At 40.3% G+C, this 25,240-nt stretch overlaps 1 protein-coding gene across 2 annotated transcripts in view; it reads left to right on the top strand.

Annotated features, from left to right (window-relative positions):
* The window catches only part of LRIG3 (leucine rich repeats and immunoglobulin like domains 3), a 50,932-nt gene extending 27,795 nt beyond the window's left edge, over positions 1-23,137 (top strand). For both annotated transcript variants that reach the window (XM_055579007.1, XM_055579016.1), the window contains exons 4-19: positions 2,605-2,736; positions 3,221-3,364; positions 4,391-4,534; positions 4,840-4,983; positions 5,414-5,557; positions 6,794-6,874; positions 8,204-8,275; positions 10,466-10,537; positions 11,046-11,209; positions 13,789-14,109; positions 16,084-16,365; positions 17,541-17,993; positions 18,971-19,129; positions 20,756-20,899; positions 20,991-21,266; positions 22,480-23,137. In XM_055579007.1, the coding sequence (XP_055434982.1) occupies positions 2,605-2,736; positions 3,221-3,364; positions 4,391-4,534; positions 4,840-4,983; positions 5,414-5,557; positions 6,794-6,874; positions 8,204-8,275; positions 10,466-10,537; positions 11,046-11,209; positions 13,789-14,109; positions 16,084-16,365; positions 17,541-17,993; positions 18,971-19,129; positions 20,756-20,899; positions 20,991-21,266; positions 22,480-22,724 (2,977 nt within the window). In that variant the 3' untranslated portion in view covers positions 22,725-23,137. The remainder of the gene's footprint in view (positions 1-2,604; positions 2,737-3,220; positions 3,365-4,390; positions 4,535-4,839; positions 4,984-5,413; positions 5,558-6,793; positions 6,875-8,203; positions 8,276-10,465; positions 10,538-11,045; positions 11,210-13,788; positions 14,110-16,083; positions 16,366-17,540; positions 17,994-18,970; positions 19,130-20,755; positions 20,900-20,990; positions 21,267-22,479) is intronic.
* The last annotated feature ends 2,103 nt before the right edge of the window (positions 23,138-25,240 follow it).

Here is a 25,240-nt window from a genome sequence, read left to right as displayed (position 1 = left end):
AGAAGATGTAAGAGACACAGATTCGATCCCTGGGTTGGGAAGATCCCCTGAAGGGGAGGGCATGGCAACCCACTGCAGTATTCTTGCGTGGACAATCCCATGGACAGAGGATCCTGGTGGGCTGCAGTCCATAGGGTCTCAAAGAGTCGGACAGGACTGAAGTGACTTAGCACGCACACATGCACATTCCAAAACTGAGGGGTAGAGACACAGTTTCAAAGGAGCTCACAGTATGGCAGAAGAGACCAACAGCATAAAAAGTGCTGTGTCAGATGCAGCAGAGGATTTTGTGGAAATACACAAGAGGTGCTCCTGTGGTGAGAGGCACAGGAATCATAGTAATGCAAAAGAACCTAACAACTTACAGACCCAGAAACATTTTAATGCATCTTTTGTTACCTGAACATTATTGAATGGAGTGTTTCAGTATTAACAAATCTCTGGCCTCGGGCATTAGTATTTGCAAGAATCCTCTGGTCAGAAATATATTAATGAACTCAAAGCACTCTACGAATGTGGCTATTGGTAACAAAGATACACATACAATCTCATGTCTAAATTTTCCTCTTAAATGAGGTTTACCTAAGACTATGTTTAGAGATACACAGATGACACCACCCTTACGGCAGAAAGCAAAGAGGAACTAAAGAGCTTCTTGATGAAGGTGAAAGAGGAGAGCAAAAAAGCTGGCTTAAAACTCAACATTCAGAAAACTAAGATCATGGCATCCAGTCCCATCACTCATGGCAAATACATGGAAAACAATAGAAATAGTGAGAAACTTTATTTTTGGGGGCTCCAAAATCACTGCAGATGGTGATTTAATTTTAGACTACAGCCTGAAATTAAAAGACGCTTGCTCCTTGGGAAAAAAGCTGTGACCAATCTAGACAGCATGTTAAAAACCAGAGACATTACTTTGCCAACAAAGGTCCGTCTAGTCAAATCTGTGGTTTTTCCAGTAGTCATGTATGGATGTGAGAGTTGGACTGTAAAGAAAGCTTGAGCACCAAAGAATTGATGTTTTTGAACTGTGGTGTTGGAGAAGACTCTTGAGAGTCCCTTGGACTACAAGGAGATCCAACCAGTCAATCCTAAAGGAAATTAGTCCTGAATATTCATTGGAAGGACTGATGCTGAAGCTGAAACCCCAATACTTTGGCCACCTGATGCAAAGAACTGACTCATTTGAAAAGACCCTGTTGCTGGGAAAGATTGAAGGCAGGAGAAGGGGACGACAGAGGATGAGATGGTTGGATGGCATCACCGACTCAATGGACGTGAATTTGAGTAAACTCCGGGAGTTGGTAATGGACAGGGAGGCCTGGCGTGCTGCAGTCCATGGGGTCGCAAAGAGTCGGACGTGACTGTGCGACTGAACTGAACTGAATGCCTAGAAATGGCAGCACGTGACTTATATGACATACAAAGTTCCACTTAGAGCCTTCAGATTGTTTCGTCGTCCTTGGGCTGTGAAGAAAAGACCCTTCTGTTTAGTTACACTCTGCCGTCATCCAAGCCTCTCTCCCTTGACATTTTATTTTCTCTTGCCTAGTAGATAATCTAAGAAGCCCAAGCTGCCTGGTCTGATATGACAGTTAAGATGGTATTGCACATCAGTTTGGTTCCTGTTTCCTAGCAAGATTGTCATTTAATGTTGAATCTCCCCCTTGAAAACTGTTGTATTGATGACCGTTTAATAGCTTTGACTTGGCCTTTGTCTTGTTTATGTTTGTTTTTTCATTTGTGGTCTAGTGTGTAGTGATCTTCAGTAGAACTTTCCACAATAGTGGGGATGTTCTGTATGCGTAGTGATCCATTTGACCGATAGCAGGCAAAAGTGGCTATTCAGGACCTGACGTGGCTACTGTGACTATGGAACTGAACTTGAACATTTAATTTTAATTTTAATGTAAAGAGTTATAGTAGCTGTGTGGCTTCCATACTGGACACCATGATCTGGTGTTTAAGACAGTGTCAAGCTTTTTTAAAATCTCCTTGTTCCCAGGGATTGTTTAGATTGGCATGCTCTTAACTAATACTTTTCTAATATTCAAAACCTTGGAGTATATCCACTGGTTTTGAAGAATACAGCAATGCTTTGAAACTTGTTGTTTCTTAAAGAGATTTGTCCATGATGGCTTTTAAAAAGCCCAATCTAATGAGTATTTTAAGTTCATTTGCCCCTATAGTATGTATACTTTTCAAGAAAAGAAGTAGAGATGGATTAATAGGGAACTAACAAACCGGTGTCCAGAATGCCAACGTCGTGCTAGTCATTTCACATCTCATTTCATAAAATGATAAGGAATAAAGACCATTAACAAAATAACAGAAAGAAAAAAATCAGTTTAAATGCACTGCATTCAGATACCCACAGCTGTTAAACACGCCCAGATTTATATAGGAATGTTTTTCATATTTCTAACTTTATGATCTATTATTTAGCAAAACATTGAAGTGACCAAAGAGTTGCTGTTTTAAAAGTGCTCTTTAGAGCAATCAGTTTTCCGTATTTGTGAAGAACAAGTTAGAAATAGTATTTTTCACCTTTCAGATTGTTGTACCATTCATCCTGTTATCTGTGCCATTCTTTAAATCCAGAGCTGGAAACAAAATTGTGGAAATATTACCTGAACATCTGAGACAATTTCAGTCCCTTGAAACTTTGGACCTGAGTGGCAACAATATTTCAGAACTTAAAACTGCACTTCCACCCCTACAACTCAAGTATCTGTAAGTCAAGTTGTTTTTAACAAAATTTTCACCTGTGATGAAAATATTGTGCTACATTAAAAAAGAAACAACTTTTATGATAGAGGCCAGATAGAGACTTTTTTTTTAACCACTGTCTTCATTTACTTTTTACACTTTTGGATTGCAAAAAAACAAGATCTCTTTTGACTACTTAGAGGAACCAAATGCTTCTTTAAAAAATTAATCGAAAGTAAGCCACTGGTGTGTTTTATTAATAAATGAATTTCACAAAAATTAGATAAGCATCTGTAACAGATGTTTGTAATCTTCAAATGTTTTATTCACTCTTTCCCTAGAAATATGTGAATCATAGTTGATATTGGCCTTCAGCGACCTAAAGAGTTAATTATTTTAATGTCCATTGTAACAAATAATGGCTCAGCCCTCTGAACAAGTGTTTCTGTACAGAGTACGCATGTACTTTAATTTCCCCAAGAGAAACTCAGCATCAGACTTTCAACAGGTATATCAACAGCAACCGAGTCACATCCATGGAACCCGGGTATTTTGACAATTTGGCTAGCACACTCCTGGTGTTGAAGCTGAACAGGAACCGAATCTCAGCTCTTCCACCCAAGATGTTTAAACTGCCCCAACTGCAACACCTGTAAGTAAAATGTTCTCTTAGATATGGTGTCCTCACCTCCTCTAAACCCTTGGCATCTCCCCCCTAAAATCCACCACGTGGCAGAAGGAGTTCAGAAGCAAGGATGTAGCTAGCTACCTTTTCTCTGAGAGCTGGAGGTGTAGAATCTGAATCAGAAAGAGTCTTAGAAGTCACCCAATGCATTCTTCTGCCTGAGAAGGCACGTTGGGTGTTCCTAAGAGTGGAGAGTGTAGTCATTGAACAACCTCCATACAAAGACATCATGTTGGCAGTGAAGATGTGACTCTCCACGGAGCTGCAGATGGCAAGGATAATACCAGCAACTGACTGCAGGGGCCCTGGTAGCTGAAGGAGCTACAAAGAACTGTCTCATTAGTAACGGTGAAGCCCTCCGAACAGGCTCCTACAATATAGTGGTTTCAGCCTTGGCTGCACATTACAGACACTTGGGGAGCTTTTAAAAATCCCAGTGCCCAGGCCACACCCTACAGCAATTACATTAGAACCTCTGGGAGTAGGATCCAGGCTTCAATAATTTTTTAAAACTCCCCAGGTATTTCCAGGGTGCCAACAAGATTAAGAATAACTGCCTCAAAGAGAAAGCATTAAACACAGGGCAAATCGTGACAGAGGGGAATCAACTTTTGTAAGCAGTTGAACAGGATAAGCTTGACGATCCTGCTCCTGAATAGACCTCGTGTTTTAACATGATATTCAGTACTCCCATTCTGGATAACTTTAAAAACCGATATTAATATGTTTAGTTCTACACTTAATGGACAACAGTTTAGAAACTCAACTGCTGTCTGGTGTCCATGTTTTATCATTCTGAAAATGCATCCCATGTGTCGGAAGGAAATTTGTTCACTCCTAATAAATCAAAATTCTTCTCAATAAAAATGTTTAGAAATTTAAAGTATCTTCTGTAATTTAATGCAGGCTAGTTTAACTGTATTGTCGTATGTCACATTTTATTACTGCCTCCAGAACTTGTCATATAAGCTAACTGTTTAACATCCAATGCAGTGAACTCAACCGAAACAAGATTAAAAACGTAGATGGGCTCACTTTCCAAGGGCTTGGTGCTCTGAAGTCTCTGAAAATGCAAAGAAACGGAGTGACAAGACTTATGGATGGAGCTTTCTGGGGGCTGAGCAACATGGAAATCTTGTAAGTGTGGGTGGTCAGTTCCTGCTCAGGCAGTGTGATCCTGAAATGCTCAGTAAGCTTTCAGCAGATTTTCTTTGAAATCCTGTGTTACAGCCTCATCATTGATAATTTTATAATATAATTTTTAGTTTTGTTTCAGATGTTGTGACTGGGAATGTAGAAGCATAGTATTTTGTGGTGATATCTCTGTATAACAAAAGCTACACACCCCAATAGGCATATGTAATAGGTTGTAATCATGTCCCCTTTGAAGAGTCTCGATAATAAACTTAGGATCTTGCTTTTGACTCTCGTTGTCAATGTAGGCAGCTGGACCATAACAACCTAACAGAGATTACCAAAGGCTGGCTTTACGGCTTGCTGATGCTGCAGGAACTTCATCTCAGTCAGAATGCCATCAGCAGGATCAGCCCTGATGCCTGGGAGTTCTGCCAGAAACTCAGTGAGCTGTGAGTAGCCTGCTATTCTCCTCAGGTTTGAGAGCAGGAATCATGCCAGAGCATGAGCTTCTTACCACTGATCTGTGAAATTTTCATAACAGAGTTTCCAAGGTGACAGCTTTTTTCTTTTTTGTTCACATGCAACCTAGGCATAGTTTTCTTGTGAGAAGTTGAAGCTAGCTTCAACTTCAGCAACTGCTGTTTCAGTTCTGTGGCACAGGGGCTAAAGCAATGGTGGTGATTTTCAAATAAAAAAATTTTAATTACTAGGATTAGAAATAATGTTTATCTGAGTATTATTAAGAAGGAGGAGTTTTAAAATAAGGATTATTGTGGTAATATATATTACCTGTTTTGTTTTTTTCTACAAATCACTGCTTTGAATTAGAAAATAAAAGCTATTGTTGATTTTTTGTGGTTGTTCATTTTCTCTTTATAGGGACCTAACGTACAATCACTTATCAAGGTTGGATGATTCAAGCTTCCTGGGCCTAAGCTTGCTAAATACATTGCACATTGGGAATAACAGAGTCAACTACATTGCTGATTGTGCCTTCCGGGGGCTTTCCAGCTTGAAGACTTTGTAAGTTACACATTTTGCAAGTTACACATTTTGCTCTCTGTGCATGAAGCTAATTGGTTCCTAAGCATACCTACTTTTCTCCAAGCAGATTTCCTTTGTTGTGAAGGAAATGTGTACAACCTCAGAAGAAGTGTTTTAATCTTTCCCAGATCAGTTTGATTAAAATCAGTCCATTTCATCCATATGTGCTTCTTAGAGGGATTAGAAGGAACAGTGATCAGATTGGTGAGGTGATTACAGTTAGCCTTCTCAGGATCTCCAGGAAGTTGGTAACTGCTCAAGAGGCAAACAATTTTAAATCCACTAATTTTTTCTTCATAAAAATGCAGATTAAAAATTACCCAGAGCACGAAAGATATATAAAGGGCAGCAAAGGAAGATGCCTGTTTGTGAGACCAGTTCTATCCAGACTTGATCTCTGTCCCAAGAGAAGGAAGAGAGAGTGGGATTAATTGACCTTTGAAAAAGCTCTCAAATATTCATTTGAATGTTGTGCAATGGGCTCTGGGTTTTTGCACTGTCAGAAACTTTTGCTCTGTACACTATTTGAAGCATTACATAATTGAAAAGTATGTTGTATGCTTTGGCAACCTGCTCCTTGTGTGGTTGGAACGGTGGTTTTAAAGTTCACCGTATTTTTCAGGCTATTCAAGTCTTTCAGAATTTAGTCATCTTGATAGAGGAGTTCATAGGACCAGAGTCAACTATCCTAATTTCAGGCAAAAGTGTAAAATGTTGTTGAGGGAGGAGGTAAGAAGTATGTTGAGGAGAAAAAGAGTTTTCTATTGTTTTGAAAGGGGCAGAGATGATATGGGGAGTTATGAGGGATTTATTAGAAATTACATGATCTTAGCTTTCCTAACGTATCTCTAATAGGGAATGCTTCCTTGGTGGCACAGTGGTTTAAAATCCACCTGGCAATGCAGGAGACACTGGTTTGATCCCTTATCCGGGCAGATTTCACATGCCACAGAGCAACTAAGCCCATGAGCCACAACAACTGGGCCCATACTCCAGAGCCCAAGGACCACAACTGCTGAAGCCCACACACCCTAGAGAAAGCCCAGACACAGCAGTGAAGACCTACCCGGTGCAACTGTAAATTAATTAATTAATTACATAAATAAAAAACCCAATCTCATCTGGGCCACTTTGATTAAAAAAAAAAAAAAAAAAAGGCCTGTATCTTTTGTTACATATCTGGTACCAGTTTCAGTATCGTTCCTTTTTAACTAGAGATCTGAAGAATAATGAAATTTCCTGGACCATTGAGGACATGAATGGTGCTTTCTCTGGGCTTGACAAACTGAAGCGCCTGTGAGTATGATTTGCTTCATAATTTGTGTCACTCTTTGACCCAAACATTTTGTTTTTTGTTTTTGGCCATGCTACATGGCTTGAGGGATCTTAGTTCTCCAACCAGGAATTGAGCCCGGGGTCACAGCATTTGAAGCCCTGAGTCCAACCACTGGACCACCAGGGTGTTCCCTAAACATTTTATCTTAATCAAACTCAGTTCCACATACAAGTTGACATCTTTAAAGAGTTGTGAAAAAAGGTGCTTAATCTGGTTGCTACCTTTTATCATTTCCCCAAATGACCACTGTTACACAGGAAGTGTATCAATTAGGTTTTCTTCCTTGATTATAGTGCTTTTACTCTGAAACTGGGTCATTGCCGCTGATTTTAATATCCAGATAAGAATTTTCAATTGTCTTGAGAGCTTAGACTCTTGGGATTACTGTTGTGTAAAGGTTAGTGCACTTACTAACTTCAGAATTTGAAATGTCACAGGAATGTTTAAACGAGGTGATCCAGTGACCAGTGATCATTGGTGGGTCATCAGTGGATTCCAAGCAGTACAGGATAAAAACATGTTTCTATTTGGCCACAAAATGGCCTTGCAGATGGGCAAATTCTGTGTTTTAAATGAGTAACTTTCAAGTTGACATCCATTTAGTTCTAAACTTCTGTGAGTGATGAAGGTATCCATGGAGTGGGTGGGTAAGGAGACAGTCTGCACTGTTACCTGCTTTATTTATGAGTGTTCCGAGACATTTTACTTGGAATAGGTTTCTGCCTCTTTGAAAAAAATCACTGGTTTACCCGTCAGAGTAATTTTTTTTTTTTTTTTTTTATTTTATTTTATTTTTAAACTTTACATAACTGTATTAGATTTGCCAAATATCAAAATGAATCCGCCACAGGTTTACATGTGTTCCCCATCCTGAACCCTCCTCCCTCCTCCCTCCCCATTCCATCCCTCTGGGTCGTCCCAGTGCACCAGCCCCAAGCATCCAGTATCGTGCATCGAACCTGGACTGGCAACTCATTTCATACATGATATTTTACATGTTTCAATGCCATTCTCCCAAATCTTCCCACCCTCTCCCTCTCCCACAGAGTCCGTAAGACTGTTCTATACATCAGTGTCTCTTTTGCTGTCTCGTATTCTCTGTCAAATGCTTTGCAACCATGCTGAACTGAAATCAGTGTCATGGATATGTTTTTTAAGGATGTATTGTTTAATTGAAGAAAATAGAATATTCACAAATGGTTTAAAAAGCAGTTCTTTTCATGAGAATTGCACTCCAAAATGGCTTTTTATTAACTGTTCTATTATAACTTTTTTTTTTTTTTTTAAAGAATACTCCAGGGAAACCGGATTCGATCTATTACCAAAAAAGCCTTCACTGGTTTGGATGCATTAGAACATCTGTGAGTAGCAGGAGTTTAGTTACCTTAAAAGATAGTCTGCAATGGTTATCCCCTTATTTGTCATGGAAGATAACACAAACTAGAATGTAATTTTGTTGGTATCCTCTCATAAAATGTACACATCTATCCATCCTTTGTCTATCTACCTACCTACTTGTCTGTCTATACCTGCATGAAAGTGTAAGTGCACAGATACATGTTTCTTTTGCATTTTAGGGTGTTTCTTTCCATCATTTTGGAGTTTTCTTTAGTTATGTTTCTCAAGCAGTGGCGTATTTAATTTTTTTTTAAAAACTACTATTTCTTATGTACCCACTGCACTTCAAGCATTATGTCAGGTATTTATTTATATTTCTCAATCCTCACGAGAAACTATTTAATAGCTATTGTTATTTCAATTTTTAAGTTAAGACATGGAGGTTCTAAGAGTTCCTTGCTTAAATTGAAGAGTTAAGAGGGTGACTTGCAAGATCAATAAAGACGATTCCCACCCCCCCAGCCCCAGTTCCTGCGAGTGACTGGAGAGTTGTAACACTACTTGGAGAACTTTTGTTTGTTGTTGCTGTTGTTTAATTATAAAAAGCATGCAGCCTGTTTTTCCTCCTTTTATTCTTTCTCATTCTCTTTTGCTACTGACCTCTAAGTTCGCAGCTGGCAGGAGCAGGGCTGAAACCAGGGCAGCCTCTCCCATCACAGCAGCTGTCTCCTTCACAACCTCTGCCTGCCCGGGAGCTGGAGGCACACATTTCTGAAATGACAGTTAGGGACTCAGGTGTTTTCAGGTACGAAGAGCGGAAGCCAGCCAGCCTCAGTGGGAGTCAGCACCTGCAGGAGCACAGAGCCAGCCAGCTTCTGATAACCATGGGTGAATGTATATATTGATATGTACAGTGGGAGTCTGGAGCAGTATACAGTGTGTCCAGCCCGACTTTTAATGTTTATAGCCGAAGGTTTTATTATCTATTAACCTGGACAGTAGACGTTATCATTTAAAATACACAATTGGTTTGTACCGTCACTGGTGCTGTGTGCATAGTTATTATCTGCACCGCTTTCTTGTCATCTTCCCCCTGAGCCCTGGGTTGCAGAAAGCTCTGGACGGCCAGCCATGGCAGCAGTGCCACAGTCCAGGTTACAGTGGGGTGACTGTGCAGAGCAAAATTTGGAAGGGCGGGCCAGTATTGCTGGGCTTCCTGAAACAAGTTATTTTCAAAGGGAAACTAGCCAAAAGGGTTTGTCATCTGAGCCTTGCACTTTTGGGAAAGTGAAATTAGTGGATCTGTGGAGCATTAACTTCTCCTTCAGTTTCCTAAATCTTCATAACTCTCCCAGCGTCTTTCTTTGCCCACGTTTGGGACCTTGGTTCTGTCTTCTCTTGCCCCTCATCTCATTCAGAATCCCCTTTGTCCACTCTGAATCCTGTAAAGGAAAACAGAGTAGTACAGGCGGGGAGGACTTTAATTCAGACTGCTTGTTAGCACCAGTGGGAAAAAAATCAGCCCAGAATATTCTCTCATTTTATGAATGTCCTGCCTGAAGTGGTTGGTTGTTGGTTTGTTTGTTTTAGTAAGTACCTCTTGTCTGAACACCTACCTGTCTCCCCATTAGTAAGTTGTTATGTATCAGGAGAGGCTAGTGACTAAGAGCATCCGTTTTGAAATTGAAAATAATTGAGTTCAAATCTTATCTGCCCCTTTCATGCCGAGCCAAGGTGGTTTATACCATCTTCTTTTTTGTGTTGCTGTGAGGAATAAAATGTAATAATGTGTAAACAAAAATCACTTAACATGGTTGCATGTCATAGAAGATATTCTATACATGATGGTTTTTTAAAAGCATAATTATGAGGAATTTTAAATGTGTATTTAAGTTTCTAAAGTTTACTAATTTGAATAATGAGAAATACAAGAAAATAACACGGCAGAACAGGTTAGGCCCTTAAGAGTCAAAAAATCTGTATATGGTGATATAAAATCTCTCTCACCGTAACGGAATCTGCCTCTGAATCAGATATCCTTGTTCTTGAGCACAAGCCTCCTGATGAGTCCTCAGATCACCCTATCTGTGCATTTCAGCACATAGAGTATTTTGGGGGTGGGTTGGGGGTAGGCAACATGGGCCCAACCTGTGCCTGCAGGCACACAGCAACTGTAATTTCCTCTAATGTATTTGATTTGGTGGCTTTTTCAGAGACCTGAGTGACAACGCAATCATGTCATTACAAGGCAATGCTTTTTCACAAATGAAGAAGCTTCAACAACTGTAAGCATTTCTTTTCTTTCCAAGAGTTTCACATAAAGCATTGAGGGGCCGACTGTCAAGGGATGGGGCATCCTGGATTATGTATTTGTAGAAAGCATGTGGCACGTTCATCACATTACTTAACTTTTATTACCAGAAAGCAGGAGGAGTGGGGTTTTTGTTCCATTTGTTGCAAAGAGGAGTTTCTTTTTCTTAGATACACGATTTAAATTTGTGAGACCCAGTATAGGGCAATGCCTCATCATTGTAACCAGTTTTCAGTACTGAGATATTTTCAGCATTGCTATACTTCTGTCTCTCCCATCAATAAGAACACCACCACCACCAACAACAAAATGGTGCTAGTTCCCTGTCTTGCATTTTAAGATGCACTATAGAATATTTATTCCATGGGATGTGTGTATTTGGTTTCTCCATTCAATGCTTTGTTAATATTTACTTGAATTTAGTTTACTTGTAGAAATCTGCATTTCATACAAAACAGATTGAATGTAATTACTCTCCTCAGGCACTTAAATACATCAAGCCTTTTGTGCGATTGCCAACTGAAATGGCTCCCACAGTGGGTGGCGGAAAACAACTTTCAGAGCTTCGTAAATGCCAGTTGTGCCCATCCTCAGCTGTTGAAGGGAAGAAGTATTTTTGCTGTTAGTCCAGATGGCTTTGTGTGTGGTGAGTGGAACTGTGGTCTTTGCCTTTTATTCATTTTTCTTTTTTTTTTCTCCCATTTGTCCAAAGAATGGATTTGCATAAATTTATATACCCTAAATGAGCTCTTATTTCTGCTGAGGCAGATGAGAGTGGATCTGTAGTTTGCTGATGATTGCAGTTTTTACTGATGAAAATATTTTTTTTCTGTAATTTCTTCCTCTTTGTGTTGGCATCAGGGTGGTCTGGTGGAAAGAGAGTGACGTTATCTTGAGAGAATTGGAGGATAGCAGCAGTCCTGCTATGTAATTGCAAGGCCCTAAATCTCAGTCTTCTAATCTGTGAAATGGGAATATTGCTGTCTGCCCTCCCCAGATCCAGGGGTTGTTGAGAGGTTCTCTTGAGTTCAGTGAAGAGACTGACTTGAATCTTGTGCAGATGCTGTTTACAGGGAATAGAAAGAGACAATTATTAGCTAGTGATTTATAGACGACTAAAAATTTTATTGTCATTGTTCAGCCGCTAAGTTGAGTCCAACTCTTTGCAACCCCATGGACTGCAGTATATCAGGCTCCTCTGTCCTCACCTGTCTCCCAGAGATTGCTCAGATTCATGTCCATTGAGTCACTGTTGCTATCTAAAATTTTACTGTTGGTGAGTAAAACATTACAAGTAACAGAAAGTTTGAGTTTATTATAAATAAATTTAAGGTCCATTGTTTTATTACACATCTAAGCCTCTTAGCATAGATGTCTGCTTACCCAACTTCAGAGAGCTAGTTAGCAGATCTGGCTCAGATACCCAGGTTTCCGTCTCTCTGGTGCAGTCTCCTGTTTACTGCATTCAGTTCAGTTCAGTTCAGTTCAGTCGCTCAGTCGTGTCCGACTCTTAGCAACCCCATGAATCGCAGCACCCCAGGCCTCCCTGTCCATCACCAACTCCTGGAGTTCACTCAGACCCAGGTCCATCAAGTCAGTGATGCCATCCAGCCATCTCATCCTCTGTCGTCCCCTTCTCCTCCTGCCTCCAATCCCTCCCAGCATCAGAGACTTTTCCAATGAGTCAACTCATTTGCCTTTAAATTTTATTTAAAACTGCTTTGCCTACAATTGTTTAGTTAAGTACAAGAAAAACATTTTTTTTTACATTGCTTCATTAAGTGGTGCCAACAGTTTCTGCAAATAAAATATCTGATGTAGCTTTTGGATCTAAATAATCATTTGGCATTCGTTTGTAAGGGCCTAAGCTATTCCTTTTCCGTGGTCTTTATTTCTGAGTTCTCTAGTCTCAAGATACAACTCTCGATTACTTTGAGAAATACATAGGTGTAGGTGTGTGTTTGTGTGTGTGTCACATCCCTGGATTTTTCACTCCCTCCATTGTGAATCTGAACCTTGATTTACCAGATGAGAATTCTAGAACAGTCCTACAGAAAAAGAAACCATCCTGGTTACAACATGCAGGTGTGGCATTGGAAATTAGCTGCATTGGAGTTGTCAAAGGGTTCTCCATACCCTGTTCATACACACACGTACACACACACACACACACACACACACACACACACGTGCGTGTGCATCATTTTTTCAGTGCACCCAAATAATATATTTGGTTGATTTAAGATGCTTCCTTCTGGGTATAGACCATCTCTGAGAAACTGAAGTTCAGAAAGGTAACTTTTCCAAAAAGGAACAGAACTAAATATAACTGTTTGTAATGACAGAGCTGCTTATCCGTAATTCTAATATAGCTCTGACAGTGCAGCGCAGTGGCCTGATGGACTGTCCACCCTAAACTCCAGGCTGGAACCAGGGGCCCACAGAGAGCTTGAGGGATGCTTTGTCTTTCACTGCAGGTTTGTTTTCTCCTGCTCTACCTAAAAATGACTGCTCTTTGGGTTTCCTGGTGGCTCAGATGGTAAAGAATTTGCCAGCAATGCAGGAGACCCAGACTCTATCCCTGGGTCAGGAAGATCCCCTGGAGAAAGGATTGGCTGCCCACTTCAGTATTCTTTCCTGGTGAATTCCATGAACAGAGGAGCCTGGCGGGCTGCAGTCCATGGAGTCTCAAAGAGTTGGACACGACTGAGTGACTAACACTTAATAAGAGTTCTAGTTTTGGTAAATGAAATGTTTATTGCTGTCTTTAGTGATACAGATTATCATTACTGACATTAGATTTCTTATTTTTTTGCTTCTTATTTGTGAAGAACATGGGGGAAAATGCAGTTCCTGATAGTAGCATTTAAAGGTGATCCATGAGCCTGAACGTGTCTTAACCAATTTCTTCTTGTATTTCTGCAAGAAAAAAAAAAAAAAAAAGACAGGAGATCTGGAGTAAACTGTATTCCAAAATATCAGTCTCCTCTCAGTTAGTGATGTGCAAATAGGTCTCAGTTTCTATTTGGAATGAATGACTGACTTTATACACTCTCTCCCAGCCTGTTGTTTCAACACTGGGACTGCTAGTCCATCTGTGAAACATACACGAAGTGTAAAACCTAAGCCACTGTTTGTTTTGAGTTTCTTGGTGTTCCAATCTGAGTAGCATTTGGACTCTCAAGCTTTAAAGCTGTTTTGTTTCTTCCTCTCCATTTTGAACAGATGATTTTCCTAAACCCCAGATCACGGTTCAGCCAGAAACACAGTCGGCGATAAAAGGTTCCAATTTGAGTTTTATCTGCTCGGCTGCCAGCAGCAGTGATTCCCCAATGACTTTCGCTTGGAAAAAAGACAATGAACTACTGCACGATGCTGAAATGGAAAATTATGCACACCTCCGGGCCCAAGGCGGCGAGGTGATGGAGTACACCACCATTCTTCGACTCCGTAACGTGGGATTTACCAGTGAAGGGAAATACCAGTGTGTCATCTCCAATCACTTCGGTTCATCCTACTCTGTCAAAGCCAAGCTCACAGTAAATAGTATGTGATCTGACTTTTCCTCTTGCATTTAAAGATATGTTTTTATGAAACAGAAAGTACCTGGTCTCTTCTCTTTCTCTTATTGCCAACCCTGTCCTCTGCTCTCAGAGTCCTCCACCTAAACCCTGCCTTTCCCTACCTCTCACTCCACATTATTAATATTCTTGGTATGTGTGCCTGAGCTAGCTGTTCTTGTATTGAAGACCCCATGCTTAGCATAGTGGGTAACCCAGATAAACCAGACACTTTTTGTTCTTTGAGAGTTCATGGTGTGCTTGGTCTGATGAGGAAGACCATGAAGAACAGTTAAAGGATATCACCTTTTTTTTAAGTTCAGATATAGTTGATTTATAGTATTGTGTTAGTTTCAGGTATGCAGTAAAGTGATTCAGTTATATGTATATTTTTTCAGATTATTTTCTATTATAGGTTATTACACGATATTGAATATAGTTCCCTGTGTTTTATGGGAAATCCTAGATGCTTATCTGTTTTATGCTGTTGGTATCTGTTAATCCCATTCTCCTAGTTTATCTCTCAGCCCCTTTCCCCTTTGGTAACCATAAGTTTGTTTTCTGTGTTTGTGAGTCTGTCTGTTTTGTATACATGGATTAATTTGTATTATTTGTTTAGGTTCCAGATGTAGGTGATATAGTCTCTGTCTGACTTACTTCACCAGTATGAGAATTTCTAGGTCCCACCCATGTTGCTGCAAATGACATTTCTTTCTTTTTTATGACTCCTATTCCGTTGTATGTATATACCACATCTTCTTAAATCATCTGCTGAAGGGCCCTTGGCTTGTTTCTATGTCTTTGTTATTGTAAATAGCACTGCTGTGAACATTGGAGTACATGTATCTTTTATTTTTTATTTTTTTTTGCTTTGCCCAATTTTATTTTTTTTTAACTTTTTCAAAAATTTTTTATTTTATTTTTAAACTTTACATAATTGTATTAGTTTTGCCAAATATCAAAATGAATCCGCCACAGGTATACATGTGTTCCCCATCCTGAACCCTCCTCCCTCCTCCCTCCCCAGAATTCGAATTTTTGTCTTTTCTAGGCATGTGCCCAAGGAGTGGAATTTCTGGGTCGTCATAAGGTCACTGTGTTTTTAGTTTTTTAAGAAACCTCCATACTGTGTTCTGTAGTGGCTGTACCGGTTTACATTCCCATCAACAGAACACACCACCTTTAGCTTAGAGATCTCTGTTTGAGTCCTGCCTCTCCTGCTGTCAGCTGTGGGACTCTCTGCAAGTTGCTTAACCCCTCTGTATCTCCATTTCTACATCTTTCAAATAGGAATAATAATACCTACCTTACAGAGGTATACTTGTGAAATAAACTAATTTGTGTAAAGGACTCAGCAGAATTCCTGGAATAGAGTAAGTGCTCAGTAGATGCAGTAAGCAATTAGCTGCTGCTGATGAGGTGTCTCAGCCTGTGCTTGTGTGGCAAGTAGACAGTTTTGCAGTTTATCAGTTCATTGTCTTTATTGTCCGTGGTAGAAGATATGGCTCATTAATGTGTTCATTCCACAAATAACTGCTGAGGCCTGACACATAGAACAGAAAATTATAGGGCAAAACGCATGTCTAAAGTCATAGACTGTTAGAGCCAGGAGGAACTTTAAAAAAAAAAAAAGAGTGGCTAGGGTATAGACAGATGAACTGATTTGCCTAAGGTCTTATAGATAATTATTAAGGAAACTAAAAAGTGACTGGAAAATAGCAGAAAGACCATCAGTGTGAAGCTCAGGTGACCTGTTTCATCCTGACTCAGTCATTTCTGTACCTGTGTAACCTTGAGGAGCTTCTTGATCACTCCATCTCTTGCAGTTGGAAACAACCCCTGCCTTACTATGTCAGGGACATTTGCAAGTATCCCCAAAAAGCGGGGGTGGAGGGGGGGATGAAAATGGACCTCCTAACTCCAGAACGCTAATGCCCCCATGTTGTATTTCTTATTTCAGTGCTTCCTTCGTTCACCAAAACCCCCATGGACCTCACCATCCGTGCCGGGGCCATGGCGCGCTTGGAGTGCGCTGCGCTGGGACACCCAGCCCCTCAGATAGCCTGGCAGAAAGACGGGGGCACAGACTTCCCGGCCGCGAGGGAGAGACGCATGCACGTGATGCCTGAGGATGATGTGTTCTTCATTGTGGATGTGAAGATAGAGGACATCGGGGTGTACAGCTGCACCGCCCAAAACAGTGCCGGCAGCATTTCCGCAAATGCAACTCTGACTGTCCTCGGTGAGTGGGTGCTTTCAGATTCTGTGATGCATGTTAGTCCTTAGGATACCAGCTCACCCAAAGGCCCTAAGAAGTGCCAGAACTCAGGAAGGTGAGGACTAATCTGTAGGACAGTGCCCTTTCCTGGGGGTGACACTGGCTTCTCAGAAGCTTTCAGGTCGGGGAATACATCACACCTTCAGATCTGTGGGCAGTGAGATGAATCTGCCCCCTCCCTTCTGAGGAGGGGGAAGAGTAATGCTTTGATGCTCTCCCTTTTTTCTGGAATTACCTTTCTCTACTCTTTCCATTATACAATCTGTACTTAAAGTCTTAACAGTATAAAGAATATAAAAAAAAATAAGTATCTGAATAAATTCAGAGGGGCCTCTCTTTCTCAGCCTCCCATACCAGTCTGGAAATTAGTTCATCCTTCATCATTTACTTTGTTGTTATTCAGTCACTCAGTTGTGTCCAGCTCTTTGCAACCCCATGGGCTGCAGCACGTCAGTCTTCCCTGTCCTTCCCCACCTCCTGGAGTTTGTTCAGACTCATGTCCATTGAGTTGATGATGCCATCCAACCATCTCATCTTCTGTCTTCCCCATCTCTTCATGCTCTCAGTCTTTCCCAGCATCAGGATCATTTACCTAAACAGATGCCTTCTAAAAATGTGAGCATGTTAATCATATATGTATATCTTTGAAAGAGTAAATCAGGGTAACCTTATGAACACCAAATAATAAAAGTAAATTATTTTCAGAATTTTAATACAGGTGGGGACATCTTAGCACTAGGAAGTTTCCCTTTAAAAATTTAAACATTCTGATGTTTTTCATCCATCAACACACCCTTGTGCTTAATATTATTTTTATGCATTTTCTATTTCTAAAATATGTCTAAAATGTTTTGCTTTGCCTGACTTCCATCATTCCCCAACCTTGCCAAGAATGAGGGAGACTAGGTGAGAGAAACAGTAAATATTATCCTTAACTGGTGTTATAAGGAGATGACAGCCAAGTGATGAAATGAAAACCCAGATGTCATATCCATGTTCAAGGTTTTAAAGAGGCATGGGCGTGAAGCTGTGGGAGAATCCAGTTTCAGCTCCCTTTTGAATAAATCGAAGCACGAGGTCTTATGCTGTGTAAACCCTAACTTCATGTCAGAGATTAAAAGCATAACTTGTCATTTCAGAGACACCGTCATTCTTACGGCCCCTGTTAGATCGAACTGTAACCAAGGGGGAAACGGCCGTCCTGCAGTGCATTGCAGGGGGGAGCCCTCCCCCGAGACTGAACTGGACCAAGGATGACAGCCCCTTGGTGGTCACCGAAAGACACTTTTTTGCAGCAGGCAACCAGCTACTAATCATTGTGGACTCTGACATCAGCGATGCCGGGAAGTACACGTGTGAAATGTCTAACACCCTGGGCACCGAGAGAGGCCACGTGCGCCTCAGCGTGATCCCCACCCCAACCTGCGACTCCCCTCAGATGACGGCCTCGTCCCTGGACGACGACGGCTGGGCCACCGTGGGCATCGTGATCATCGCGGTGGTTTGCTGCGTGGTGGGCACGTCACTCGTGTGGGTGGTCATCATCTACCACACACGGCGGAGGAACGAAGACTGCAGCATCACCAACACAGGTGTGTCCACAGAAGCCTGGCACGGGGCGCAGGAGGCGTGTGTGTGTTTGTGGTCCCGCCGAGATTTGCTTCTGAGTGTGTCTGTCGCAATCTGAGGCCACGTCACAAGGGTGACTCATTTGTTTCAAGCTGGGCAACTATGGTTAGCTAAAAATAACACCCCAGCCCAGAATAAAGCTGATGGTTAAAGATGAGTGCTTTTTGTCAGAACCTCATCAGAACAGCATGTTGGCTGTGAAAGACCATGCAGAGCTTCGGGTAGCGCACACCCTCAGATGGTGGTGGAGGGCCAGAAACAGCCTTCAGTCATGAGGCTTACACTCGGCCATTGTCTTGGCCCTTGTGAGCACGTGTGCATGTGTGTGTGTGCAGGCATCTAGGAGAAAGGGACTTTGATTGTATAGGCAAACTCCTGTATCACTGAATAATACAAAGTCAGGAATATGGCAGAAATCAAGCTTAGATAGTATCTAAAATACTGTCTCATGAAAATTATCTTTTATCTTTGTAAGCATTTGTTGTCTTTGAAAGTTGGGAGGAGTGGGACTTCCCTGGTGGTCCAGAGGTTAAGAATCCATCTTCCAGTGCAGGGGACTCAGGTTTGATTCCTGGTCGGGGAACTGAGATCCCCACATTGCGCAGGGCCACTAAGCCCGTGTGCCACAACTAGGGAAGCTTGGGCAACGCGCCGAAGAGCCTGTGCACCGCAGCGAAAACCCAGTGCAGACAAAAATTTAAAAAAATAAAAATAGAAGTAAATTTGAGAGGAGGATCCCACAGGCCACAAAGCAGAAAATCAGCTGAGGTGCCCCAGAGCAGCAGAGCCCTGGTGTGCTGTCCATCAAGACGGTTTTGCAAGGGTAGATTGATTTGATTTAAACAGAAAACAAAACAAAAGGGTATATACCATTCATCAGGGAAGCCTGTGTGGCAGTTGTGACCATTCTTGGTTCATAGAACACTGTTGTTGATTACAGATGAGACCAACTTGCCAGCTGATATCCCGAGTTACTTGTCATCTCAGGGAACATTAGCGGACAGACAGGACGGGTACGTCTCCTCGGAAAACGGAAGCCACCACCAGTTCGTCACTTCTTCTGGAGGCGGATTTTTCTTACCACAGCACGATAGTAATGGTACGTGTTTAAAATGGAACATGGGCTATTGGCATTTTGAAATAACCCTTTGAAAAGTTCAAATACAATGTTAATTTCCACAGGGAATTGATACACTCATATATTTAGGACCTGGCCCAAAATCACTAGCAAAGCTGATATTAAATAGTTCTAAGCCCTTCTCTTAAATACTAGAAAAATCTTTTTTTCTAGCAATAAAAGAAGACAAGTAGCTTAGGTAAAATTTAATTCCTCCATGCAATGTAGTATTTCCTTTATGTCATAAATGTTCTTTGGCCCTGAATGTTCTTCTTACTTCAGTGACACTAACTGGTGTCTTGCATGGTCTCAAAAGTCAAATGATTTAAAATCATTCTGTTAGAGACTTATAATTCTGACTCGCACTTTAAGAACTGTATAAACAACTATAATGGAGGCTGCATAATATAAGAGCATCAGCTTGGTTCAAGACCCACTTCTGACACTTACTCCCTGTGTATCCTTGGGCAATTATAATTCTTCCCTATTAGGTTGTTGTGAACACTAGATAAAATGATAGTATATGGTGCTTGGCACATATTAAGTGCTTAGTAGAAGCTATTGACATTTTAGCATCTTTTCTCACAAGTGTTGATTGAGTACATGCTCTGTGGTGGACTCCATAGTTTGGAGGGAAGAATGTTTCCAGTTTTACAGTTTAGTCAGCAGTGAGACAAAAAATTCAACAAATAATTGCAAAGAGCTTGACAAGGCAGTGATAGAGAGCATAGAGATAGAAGAGAAGATTGAAGCATAAAAGCAGTTGTTCTGATTAGACTCATTTGCTTGCAAAGAGCAGAAGCCCAAGCTCACTTGAATAGAGCCAGGTTTACTGAAAAGGGATTTTAAAAAGTAAAGGGACAGAACTGGAGCATGATAGTGCCATGTCTGCTGGGTGCTGGGGCTGGAGGTCAGGCCTCTCTCAGAATAGCCCTAGAGATGGCCAGTGGTATTGAATCACGTTCTACACATTTGCTTCTCGCTGAGACCACACCCGACAAGGACTGCCCAGTTCCTGCTGCCCGGGTACATGGTCCATTGTGGCATCTCTCACCCTCATGATGTCTCTTGTCCTTCAGCTGCTGGGTCCCCTGCTAACCAGAATATCATTTCTGGGTTGCTTAGCACAGATAACTCATGATAGGTTTCTGTTTGTTTTTTTCTTTTTGGCTGACTTCATCTTTGAGCCGGGCATTAAGAGGTCATTGCTTAAGTGCCAGTACCTCATCCTGGTCATCAGTGACTTTGTGGAGGAAGCAGGCAGTGCTGGTAGCATCATGTGGCTCAAACCATCGCTGCTTCAGCCGCAGTGTCCATGCATAGATCGGTTTCTCTTGGAAACCAGGGGGTGGGGTCACCAATGAGGTTAACACATCCAGTTCAATGGTTCATCAAGTTCTCTTTTAGTAAGATATCATAAACTTACTTAATCACTAATCTATAGGCATCATTAAATTTTGAAAAAACCCTTCTGTAAATTTCTGCAGTATTTCCTTTGTATAATATTCTGTCTGAACTTTTCATCTATAAATATGGAAACTGTCAAAAGTGAAGAGACGGCTGAATGGTAATTGAACCGGTTCAGTGATTAAGACATGTGTTTTAAAGGAACATGCCACGTTGACAACAGCAGTGAAGCCGATGTGGAAGCTGCCACAGACCCGTTCCTTTGTCCCTTTTTGGGACCCTCAGGCCCTATGTATTTGAAGGGGAGCATGTATGGCTCAGATCCTTTTGAAGCCTATCATACAGGTATGTGGTTTTCATTTCTTGAGTTCTGTTTCCTGGAGAGACCTCTAGAAGCATTAACTCTGTCTCCCGATATTGTCCCCATTTTTAAAAGGTTGTGGTCCTGACCTGAGATCAGCTTTAATGGACCACTATGAGCCCAGTTACGTAAAGAAGAAGGAATGCTACCCATGTCCTCATCCTTCAGAGGAATCCTGTGAGCAGAGCGTCAGTGATACAGGATGGCCTTCTCATGCGAAGAAGTTACTCAGCTCTTCTTATTCTCAACATGAAGGACCTGGAATGAACAACTTATGTCTGAACAAGTCTTCTGCAGATTTTAGTCCAAGTCCAGAGCCACCATCAGTTACTTTGAGTAATTCTTTCATGGGTAAGTTTATTAAATTATTAGATACCTTGACTCCAGACCCACATTGCAAGTTGCACAGGGGAGAGCCATGAGAGTTTTAAACGCCAGACGTGAAGAATAGTTTCTGGTGTGTATATGTATCTTTTTTAATGGTGCTGTTGTGACATCCTATTAATTAGTATCCTTGTTTCTAAAAGCAGAGGCAGACATGGGGATTTTACTTGATTAGGTATTTAATCCAACACTAAGCCTTAGGAACTTTCTGGGCAACTCTGTGTGTGGCATCGCCTTGAAGACAAGAGTTTTGGAAGTGACTAAGGATCGCAGTTTGTCAGTCATGTGGAAAACGTGGTTTTAGGCTACAGCAGCCTCTGGGGTGGAGTTGTGTGCATGGCATGACTGCGGTTTGGGATGTCTGCTGGCTTATAACTAAACCCACAGTCAGAGTGCAGACGGCGTCCTACCTGGCAACAGCCGCTCGTCAGCCAGGCTGGGCTGCCTCCTACAGAGGAGGCTGTTGGAATCCTAAAGCCCACAGGGGTGGCCGTGGACACTGGCTGACACCGAGATTCATTTCTGAAGTTTTTAGTCTAGTGCATGAGGACGATTGAGTGGAAGAACTGAGATCATCTTTTTGCTGCATTGAAATATGGAAAAATGAACCACAACTTCTAAAAAAAAAAAAATAGAATTTTTAAGGATTTTACCCAACTTTAAGAAATGTCATGTTTTCTCATGGTATAATTATTTATATTCCTTTTTTAAAAAATGAATAATAATTTTTATAGGGCCTAGGAGAGAATTTGAGTCAATAGAATTATTATTTGCTACTGAGGAAGAAAGGGCAAGACATACGGGTTATTTTGAGAGAAGCTTTCTATACTGAGGCACAGTTTACTTGTACATGGTGGAGAATGGTGGGCTTTTAGTGAATACAGGATTTGGAACTTCTATCGGGGAACTTGCTGCTGATAATATTACTATAGGTCATGAAAGTGGAAAAGAAGGGCTGCTTGTATTCAGTGGATGTATGTGTCAGAGGGGTGCACATGCCTTCAGCCCCACTTTATAAGGTCTCTCTCCATAGCACAAGAATATAGCCATCTACCTGAATCCCATAACATGGACTTGAAAGTTCTGCCCATATTTACAGGGAAAGATGCCCCTTCATTTGAAATGCATTCTGTTGATTGCTCCAAAAGGGCCCTGTGCTCAAGGGGTTTCTTTTTTTCAGGAACATTTGGAAAGCCTCTGAGGAGACCTCACCTGGATGCCTTTTCAAGCTCTGGGCAGTCATCGGATTGTCAGCCAAGAGCCTTTCACTTGAAAGCTCGTTCTTCCCCGAACTTGGACTATGAATCAGAGGAAGATGGGAAAGAAAGGACAGATTTTCAGCAAGAAAATCACACATATACCCATAAACAGACCTTAGAAAGCCACAGGACTTCAAATTTTCAGTCTTTTGACTTGGACACATAAACTAATGAGACCAAGGACAAGTTCTAACATACTACCTCAAGTGGACTTTTATTTAAAGAGAGAGAGAAGCCTATGTTTTTAAATGGAACTATGAATTTTAAAAGGATAAAATGTCTTATTTATACAGATAGACAAAAATTACAAAAAGGCATAAAAATTTTATACTGGGAGTATCTTTCATATAGGAATACCTTTACTATTTTATAACTTTGCTTTATGCAGAAAATATCTTAATGTAAATTAATGGTATAAATCCATGACTATTTTATGTATTTTTATAATGCCAGATTCCTTTTTATCGAAAATGAGTACTAAAGCATTTTAAACAATAACTGTCTTGTACGTTTTTTGAATAGCGGTCACTCCATTTTATTTTGCATGTTCTTAATAAAATGTCTCATTTTGATCCCAAACCCCATCTATCCAATAACAATCTTCATTGTTTTCAGCACATTTTAGGCATAATTAGTTCATATTATCATGTCTCACATTGGTGGAAATTACATTCAGCACATTAAAATATGAGCAAATGATCATTCTGCATACCTCCTGGGGTTGTTGTATTATAGACTCAAATCAAATTAGTGTATGTGAAAGCCCATTGTAAAATGAGAGGGAGCTACGAAGGTTTGAGGTATATGCATTTATTTCTTAACTCTACAAACAAAAAGATATGTTGTTGCAGTCCAGTGTTATATAGTACAACCACCATTGCTTAAATCACTGCTCAAGCCATGTTTCCTTAATTATCATAATACTTTATGCGGTCTAATGCTTTGTGCGTTTCCAGATAGTTTCACATACCCCATCCCTTTAATTATAACAAGACAGTGGTTTATTGCCCATTTCTAGAGTTAAAATGTCTGTAGCAGATGTGGCGTTTCATCGTCTGTTCCAGGTTGTAATGGGATGCTGGTGGAATTCTTTCCTGTTCTTACTGATTTTCTGCTGGACAAGCAGTTCTTACAGAAAAGGCACTCTTCAGCTATCCAGCAACACTGTTTAAGAATTAAAATACTTTTCTAATTTGGTCATCATGGCTCTACTTGTTAAAAACTCAGTATAGAATCTGTTACTTAAACATATACAATTATTTTAAATACTTGTTTTAAGCAGTGTTTAGGTGAAAATGTTATGTAACTGTCATATATACACACACATACAGAAAATTACACATTTCCAAAATTAAATAATGTAGTTTGAAGGAATTGAAACAAGCATTAAGTTTAATAATGTAGATGATCAAACTGTTTTTCCCCTTAGCAAATCTTAAGATTGGCATTGAAGAAGTTAATATAGTACATTAAACTTTAAAGTCTACTAACCTGTTGAAGGTATGACTTTGTCATTGTCAGTTCTTTGAACTAAATTTAAAAACACATATTAGAAAAGCAGATTCATCTCACAGGATATGTTGGGGGTGAAGTTTCCCTCTTTAGTGAGTTTTGCGTTTTGTTTTTTGTGAGCCAGAAGCCTGGAACCCAGACTGCAATAATATCTTCCCTCCTTTAATTTAGACACCAGAGTCCAAGACAGGAAGTTGATCCTTCCTGGGACAACCAGTGACTAAGAGCAGAAAAGTGATTTCGTATGCTTTGGCTTTATCATATGGCCAAATTTTCAAAATCTTGTTAATTTGTCTTCATAATTACGAGATGTGATCCAAGCAGCAATAAGGGGTCTCAAGGATTATGAACTTCTTTTTTCTGGACTTAAATGCAAAGGTTAAATCATTCACACTTGAAATCCAACAATTAGATTCACTCTCCATTCACATTATTTGTTTTTTTTTTCCTTACTCTTCTTGCATGCTGCTAACTTAGGGATTACATATAATCTTAGTGGTCTGGAGAAACAGCAGAAGCTTAGTTTCTCTTTGACATTTGCAAAAAAAAAAACTATATATATATATATATATATATATATATATATATAATTTTGAGACTCCAGATTGAGTTAACAAAGTGAATCTAGTAGGTATTAAGATATCCTAAGAAAACACAGACTTCATTAGAGGATGTATATAAATATCAAATCACTTGCCTTATTTATGAGAGAGAATGCTTAAAATTTTCAGTTTAATCTTTCCATGCTTTCTGATACAAAACTAATTTCTTTTATAACACATCTTTATAGATACTCTCACAACTTTAGTATATTTTACCTCAGTTCCACCTTTGACACAAAATGAAAGGACAGTTACTGGGTATAATCTTACCTTTTTTTTTTTTTTAAGATACTGAGGGATAAATTCCTTAATTGTGGTAGGAACATTTATAAATACTAAATTCCTGTGGAGCATCACCATCTATTGTCACAGTGTTCCTACAGAAAGAAACCAAAAGTTACTTCTCAGAATAAAGCCAATGGTAGGTACCCTTTGAAAAACTTGATAGAAAAAAGAGTGATTTGGTATTTGTACACACTTGGGGGGGTTCTAGTCCTTTTGATTTAATGTGATAGGAAGTACTTTATAACCAACATTACAACAATAGATGAATTATCCTGGTATTTTT

This window comes from Bubalus kerabau, chromosome 1, assembly GCF_029407905.1.
Source record: "Bubalus kerabau isolate K-KA32 ecotype Philippines breed swamp buffalo chromosome 1, PCC_UOA_SB_1v2, whole genome shotgun sequence".
Taxonomy (NCBI): Eukaryota; Metazoa; Chordata; class Mammalia; order Artiodactyla; family Bovidae; genus Bubalus; species Bubalus kerabau.
Note: the sequence above shows the minus strand (reverse complement) of the source record. Positions and strands in the feature narration are given on the sequence as shown.